Genomic DNA, 7,744 nt, shown 5'->3' with positions numbered 1-7,744 from the left:
TCCTTGATGACCGTCTATCATCCTGCAGACCTGAAAGCTACGAGGCACTTCGTGAAATTTGAGTCGTAACGACAATGTGTCCATAGGTTCATTCACTGCTGCGTTGAATCGTCGGAGCCGAGGTAGCTTTGTAACCAAGGCGGTATAAGAGTCGTTTGCATATAGCGGGTGAATACGTTGAGCAGGACACTCCTAGACCAACAGCGTTCACAAAATATTCTTGGATGCGTGCGTTCACGGCCACTGCCAGGGAAGAGCATTCCCCTACGTAGTGGGTGCGGATGCAGCCCTCTATGTCCCTCATGGAGCTAAATAGAATGGAAAAGTCGAACTTAGTGGGGCAACTGTATTTACCCTACGCGTCAAGTCCTTTTCTGCAGCGAGCATTTCGAGAACCCTTAGAAATAAATAGCACAGAAAATCCAGAAATTAGCAATGAGTGTTGTTGGTTCATTGAGTCGAGCGTTAAGTGTCGATGTCATTCTCCATGGTCATGTTGGTCCCCCAAGAAGGTTGACCAAGGAGAATGATCGTTGTCGCCATGGGGGCACACTTAGCAAGCCGCATGGTATATTTGTGAGAGGAATTGGAAATCAATAATGCACGTTTCAAATCAAATTTGACTTATGTAAATTTTAAAGTGAATAAGTGAATATGAGTTTGAGCACGAGTAATTACCTAATAGGTAGCACCACGAAGTATGACGCACCAGGGGGAAATGCCCAATAATTTACGGAACATTGAAGAAGAACGTGTGGATGACTATATGAAAACATCGATCGTCATGACTTACCAGCACACTAAGGCCAGTTTGTCCTCGACTGACGTCTCGGCTTCGTAATTTTTGCTCAGTCTTAATGACGCACAAGGGAGGTTCTCCACGCATGCGGCGGCAGATGACACAGTGCTACTGCAGTCAGAAGCAGCACACCCTGGGAAAAATGAATGGCATCCTCAACGGAAGCTATACGTATAACACCACTACTACGCCTCTGGGTCTCAATAAGCCTCAACCTGGCTGAGGCGACATCAGGATAGGCGAACCGCTAAAGAAGCTGGTACAGCTCGAATCAGAGTTCACTTGAACGCCATTCCGGCCTGCGGACCTTTGTGGTGCTCAGTAGAAATAACGGCGGAGGATGTTTTGGTCAGTTATTTGCAGCTAGAGGGCTGACCCTCATTAGGAAGGCGTTGTTTTCTGCTATCTCGTTCTACGCGCGATCTCATGCCCAAAGGAGATTAGATAGCTTATCATTCGGCACTACAGTTGAACCAAAGGATTTTATGCGTTTATGCGTTGACATACCTAGACAGGTGAAGATCATTAGCGAGAAAGAAAGTGGCCTCACGCTTGGTGTTTCCTGCAAATCCAGAATGAAAACAGAGATAATGATCGATGCTGACAGAGAGTTCATAAAGAAACGGGATGATATCCGAGTAGCCACGACAGCAAAACTTAATTACGGTATGAACAGTAATAAATACCCACGGAGTTTCCTTTTCAGCTGAGACAACCTGCTGTCGTGGGCGACACGAGGTGAAATGCAGGATGGAAAATGTTGTTACATCAGACACACGCACTGTTTACGACTTTTCCGTATGCTCAAGGCTAGCTAAACCGGACTTAATACCCCCTCCCAGGAATCATTCAAGGTATATCGCACGAGAAAGTTCAATTTAGGGATAGAGCGCGCACCCGATCAGTAAAATATTCTCAATACACGTAAGTTCAATAACTGATTACGTGCGAAGACAGTTTTGCCTTGCACGAAGCACCTACTAAATGACGCACTTAGTGTCTCTGCAGGTGCCGATGTGTGTATTTCAATCTTCGTGAACTGCAAACTCGCATAGTTTGTGTTGGTTCGGTTCTAGTTCTTCTGTTATAGACTGCTTGTTTCATATAAAAGTAGGAAGTCCAGTGAGCCAGTGAGGAAACTAAGCGCCACAGGATGGGCGGAGGCGCCGATATATCGAACAGAGTGCTCTTCTTCGGGGCCGAGAAGATGAACAGTCCCTGTTCGATATATCGGCGGCTCTGGTCCTCAGGCCTTTCCCTCGTTGTTTCCTTCATAGTTCTTTTTAGTAATATTATGCGATGTACATTCAGTACTCAGTACCAATAATCGGCCCATTTCTGCTCGTTGTCCTCATCGTCGAATCCTACAGCACGTGCAATGATTTCGCGTGAGTAAGAACTACGATGAAGAAGTGGAGGAACCATTTGGAACGTGCCACGCAGTCAGGGGTCATCAGCACATCGGCGGGGAAGGGCAGGGCGCATCGTTCCTTTGTGCTCGTCCTATCTAAAATGGCAGACGTCTACTCGCAGGACATGGTGGCCGTTCTGGACTCTATGCGCAAGCAGCAGATGCTGACCGACGCCACCTTAGTGTGTTCCGACGACGGGTCAAAGTTTCCCGTGCACCTGGCCCTGTTGCACGCGTCCTGTCCGCTCTTCCGGGAGCCTTCCAGTGCCCTGGCAATCGACCCGGTAGACCCCAAACTGTATACCGTGTACGGGATGGACTGTGCAGTCATGGCGGCCTTGCTCCAATTTGTCTACACCAACACGGTGGCACTGGACAGCGCCAACGTTCTGGGCATTCTACTAGCTGCGCAGAGGTTCCAGGTAAGGTGAGCCAGCAGACTTCGCAGCAGACTCTGCAGACTTTAGCGAAGAGGCTATGGGATCCTTATGTCGTCTATAAGTATTCCGGACAAGTTTCCTTGCACATTTTTTTTTATCTCTTATATCGCAAAAGTATCGCCTACAATTGTCATTGACGTTTCGGAGAGCTGCGTAATGTGTAGCACAAGTAACTCATTCGAAGGAACTTCATAGACCTCCGTATGGTGGGCCGCACCAAGCATTCCTCCCATGCATTAATTTTCTTCTTTCAGATGGACCAGTTAGTCCAGAAATGCCAAGAATTTCTCTCGAAAGGCATCGATGTCAACAACTGCATCCGTATTCTAGAATTTGGGAGAAAGCACAAGCATTCTACATTGGCCGACATGGCGATAACATTCATCTCCAGAAATTTTCTTGAGGTACTCATTTCAACACTGCTTTAGGACAATATTGTGTTGCGCGGTACTCTGTGGCTAAACTCACAGGCGTCATTATCAGGAAGAGTATAGTTTGTAGTATGTGTTGTGCCGACTGACATTGCAAGAGATGTCCTTGTGTCGCCTAGCTTAGTCAAAGACGCAGCAGACAGTCTTCGCCTCGTGTAGCAGCGAACAATGAACCTCTAGTCATGTACGCTTAAACGCATGATTGTGGGCGATACGGGTGAACAGGATAGGCGTACAGAACACGTCCGACGTTTTGTAATGTACCATAACACCAATAGCAATTAACTCGTACAGGTCTGTAAATTTAGCCCTGACTTCGACTGCATCTCGTACGAGGACCTCAAGGTCCTCCTCAGTTCAGACGAGCTGAATCTCGCCGACGAAGGGAAGGCCTTCAAGGCAGCCATCCGATGGACCGAGACAGACTTCCCGAACAGGCGACGTTACTTGCCAAGCCTACTGAGCGCCATACGGTAAGCTTTTATTCTTGGAATGTTCTCCGGGCAAAGAAGGGATAGCACAGTCGGTCATATTCCGATCTACACAGATTCGGGCTGTGCAAAGTGTCGTTTCTGCAAGAGGAAGTTTTTTCTCATCCACTGTTGGATGATGTTGACTGTCGTGCTGCCCTGGAGCCAGTCCACGGGCTCCTCGATCAACTCGAGACGCCAGAGGGACATCGTCTTATCAACCTCGCACATCCCATGCTCAGGCCCAGAATTCCAAGGTACCCTTCGTAACAGTTCAAAGTCGTGACAGCGCTTCTTTGCACTTGATGGGGTCAATTGTCGCTACGGGTGCAGGGACGTGTTATTCGTGATCGGCGGATGGAGCAATGGAAGCGCCACCAACCTAGTCGAATCTTACGACTGCCGAGCCAATCGCTGGCTGGTATTTACGAACGACCGTGACACGATGCCGCGCGCCTACCATGGTCTTGTCGCATTGGACGGTCTCATATACATGATTGGAGGCTTTGATGGTAGCCAGTGCTTCAACTGTGTCCGCTGTTTCAATCCGGTAAGAAACCAGTTTTTCTCCACTTTTATTCACGACTAGATTTAGCTAACAGAGGCTCGGTCTAGAATGCTGTCTACAAACATGCCACACATGAATTTCGTGCCCGTTATGGATTAATCGGAGAGATTCACAATTTTCTCCCTGAGCAGTTACTGCACCGATGGACGGAGCGCGCTTGCATGCATGTAGCACGATGCTACGTGAGTGTCGCCGTCCTGAACGGCAAAATCTACGCGCTGGGCGGGTATGACGGTGACCGCCGCACCAACACAGCGGAGCGCTATGATCCCGTGCAGAACACCTGGACACTCATCGCCGAGATGAACGACCAGAGGTCTGATGCCTGCGCCACGGTAGTGGATGGAAAGGTCAGTTCTGCCACTTCATTTACTACGGCACACATGCACGCAACAGAACATAGTGTGGACGGGGAACGCCAACGGGTTACTACGGCAGTTTTTGGGCGTTACACCTCTGGTGTTTTGAATCATTTCCACATCATATTCCAACGCGGCACAACCAGCCTCGTCTCAACAAAAAAAAAAATCTGTGGCTCCACAGGTTTACATTGTCGGAGGATTTACCGGACAGCAAGTACTGAACACGGCAGAATTCTATGACCCAGCCCTAAACGTTTGGACGTATATTCGTGCGATGACTGTCCCACGGAGTGGCGTCCGCGTCATCAACTATCAAGACACAGTTTATGTCCTCGGGGGTTTCAACGGCACGCATCGTCTTTCCACGGGTAATCTTACGCCCTCTACTTCACTTCTTCCAAAATCTGCTGTGGAGTAGAGTCAAGGAGTGATTCACAAGAATCTCGCGATAGGAACAAGGCTTTGCACCATACTCCTACTCGTAAAGGTGCCCTCTGTATAACAACGTTCCGTTCATTGATGATGTGTAACGAAAGTTCTCTAGACAGTCTTGTGCCAAAAGATATCCCCTTTCAACGAGAGAGAATCTGACGTACCTGCCTCTGTAGTGTCACTGGGTTTGGGAAGATATCGAAAAATCTCGTAGCTACTGAAGCCGAACCTTTCAGCTTTATACCAGGGAACACATTGGAAACAAGCTCCATAGTGCAAATCCCTGTAAACGCTCCTGTATGTCCATGTTTCTTGTATCCCTTGGATTCTTGGATGTCTAAGATGTCGTGCTGAGGAACTCGCATCGGCGTCGGACGTGCCATGCCGTCTTCTTAAACTTTGCCGTTTTCTTGCAGGCGAAAAGTACGATTTCCTCCGTGACCGATGGCTAGAACTTCCTAACATGCACACTCCCAGAAGCAACTTTGCCGTTGCAGTGCTGGATGACCTGCTGTTTGCCATAGGTGGCTTCAATGGTTAGTACGAAACGCTCAGCATAGACAAGGCCATGACAGTCGCCCTACACTCTCAACCTCAACAGCAACAATTTTATTTTAAGATGATAAATGGGGAGTTTCATCTCCAGAGGCGATACTCTACCCCATTGCTCTCTCAACCTCAACAGCTAACGCGCAGCCACTTTTTCTGGAAGTATATCCACCAGCACGTGCCGGAGAGTTGTAGTATAGGCTAGGTGGCAGTAGACACATGGGGTAGCAAGCAGCGTACACGGTGTATACATTCATGATAGTAGTAGTAAAAGGGGCATGGAATCTAATATCACGTAAATGTTATGTTACCCCATTCGTATGAGCACCACTGGTAACCGTAGGTTGCGAGGAGCTCCCGGGAAGAAATTCCAACCATTGAGGTTAAGAAGCAATCGTAAATTTCACATATTTGGTAGATGGCGTTGCATGTGAATAAGCGCGCCATTCTTTACGTGATTTGTATTTTAGGAACGACGACAGTGCCCTTCGTGGAATGCTACGACGCCAAAACGAACAGCTGGAAAAGGGTGACCGACATGAACATCAACCGCAGCGCGCTTGGAGCCTGCGTAGCTGTCAACTTGCCCAATTCCAGGGAGTTTTCTATCGTTGGTGAGAATCTAGGCTTTCCTGCTGCCTGCGTTTGAGACAGGACAAAGACTGATATTACGAATTTACAGTTAGACAACACACATCCCACGAGTCTTATTTATACAGCTACGATTTATATATAGCCAAGATGCATAAGATGCCAGAACTCGTATTATGCACGGTCTGTAGGAGTATCTGAGAAGCAAAATGTTCCGGTGCCTTACGCAGTCCTTGCGCTGATTCTCGATTCTACAAAACCGCCCAAACATTTCGCACACACAAGACTACGCGTGGGTATTGCCGATATTTTGACTGAGGACGTGTAATTTTGTGCCCCAATGCGTGTAATTTTGCGAATCATCTTTAGGGATGTCGTAATCGTAAAGCCGTGAATCAGTCACGAGCAGGTGATTCTTGATAACACAGGCAAATTCACACAACGTCAGCGTCCACAGAAGCGGGGTCCTGTAACAGTATAACTGGAGTCATGTGACATGCACCGTGTCGAGGACTCAAACAAGGTCAATCCTCCTCTGTTCAAGATGACGTCCTGTCCCGCGCCGGTGCGTTGGGAAAGGATTTTTTTTTTTTTTTGTCGCACTCGTTTTCAGTGTGTCTCAACATAATGCAACCAGTAATGAAGGTGCACGAAATATGTACGAAAGCACAACCAACAAACACCTTGTATACGATGAAGTCTGCCTTCAGACACGATATAGTAGGCTCCTTCTTCTAGTATGCTTACCTAGCTTTTACTTTTTACTATTACCTTATGCTTACTTTTTATTCTTAGTACCATTTACCAATACCCCCCCTTTCCCCGTACTCTCGCTTTGTGCGCGCTATACTCAAGACTGAGTAAGGTGACATCGAACGACTTTGTGCGCTGAACTGAGCTGATGTTTAAAAACACTTATCTGGTCCCTCTCTGTTTTTCTTCAGCTCAATTCAGCTGCAAGTCGGACAAGTTGCTCGATGGCATCCTGCCCATCTGGAAGAAGCGACACACGCTGGTTGCTAGGCGAAGGCGTCGATGAGACATGCTTACCATAACCAAATACTGAAGTAAACCAATAAATCAATGAGGCAATAAGTAGCTATGTCTATCTTGTTCGGAGTCGTAACCGGATTGACTATTAACCGCACATTTCCCAGATGCAAAGTTCAAGTGCAGTGTACTTATAGGCGACCAGCCGAAGGTCGAATCAGAAGGCGAGGTACAGCCATGGAGAGGGCGCTGTAGCGCACTACGTTTCCAATTGTAGACGAGCATACGATAGATGTTGACAAGGGTTTGAACCCTGGAACATGGAACTTGTTTCATTGATGCTGGCGACTGAATTTTAGGCCTGGAAAAGCGGAACGAAGACCGGAGAGTGGAATGACGCCGGCAACACCCGCACGCAATTCGTCAACACATGGCGTTCGCTTTCAAGAAACCAAGGCTAGAAACACGCACTAGTGGCTCCTAACGGCCCGTACCCTTTCCTATAGATGACCAATAAAATTGCGCCCCTGTCTGCGCCATATACAATAACGCAACTGTTTACTCGGTGACTTCGGTTACATTCTCACGTGTGAGTTTATACAGGGTGCTTTCTAGTTGCAATACATTTCACTATGTGTGGTGATCAGGCCTGCGTCCTAAGGAAACTCCCGTTTTTAGGAAAATTTGTTGCAGCTAAAAAG

General features: G+C 47.7%; 1 protein-coding gene across 2 annotated transcripts; it reads left to right on the top strand.

Annotated features, from left to right (window-relative positions):
• Positions 1 to 2,187: 2,187 nt before the first annotated feature.
• On the top strand, positions 2,188 to 7,592 carry LOC135400016 (kelch-like protein 10). 2 transcript variants are annotated; one of them, XM_064631755.1, is made up of 10 exons: positions 2,188 to 2,632; positions 2,905 to 3,054; positions 3,376 to 3,554; positions 3,629 to 3,808; positions 3,885 to 4,101; positions 4,251 to 4,469; positions 4,663 to 4,849; positions 5,330 to 5,449; positions 5,933 to 6,076; positions 7,403 to 7,592. In XM_064631755.1, the coding sequence occupies exons 1-10, from the start codon at positions 2,204 to 2,206 to the stop codon at positions 7,438 to 7,440; spliced, it is 1,863 nt and encodes a 620-aa protein (XP_064487825.1). In that variant the 5' UTR covers positions 2,188 to 2,203; the 3' UTR covers positions 7,441 to 7,592. The 2 variants fall into 2 exon arrangements, with proteins under 2 accessions (XP_064487825.1, XP_064487824.1); XM_064631754.1 differs by lacking the exon at positions 7,403 to 7,592 and adding an exon at positions 6,998 to 7,168.
• Positions 7,593 to 7,744: the final 152 nt, after the last annotated feature.

This window comes from Ornithodoros turicata, chromosome 7 (assembly GCF_037126465.1).
Source record: "Ornithodoros turicata isolate Travis chromosome 7, ASM3712646v1, whole genome shotgun sequence".
Taxonomy (NCBI): Eukaryota; Metazoa; Arthropoda; class Arachnida; order Ixodida; family Argasidae; genus Ornithodoros; species Ornithodoros turicata.
Note: the sequence above shows the minus strand (reverse complement) of the source record. Positions and strands in the feature narration are given on the sequence as shown.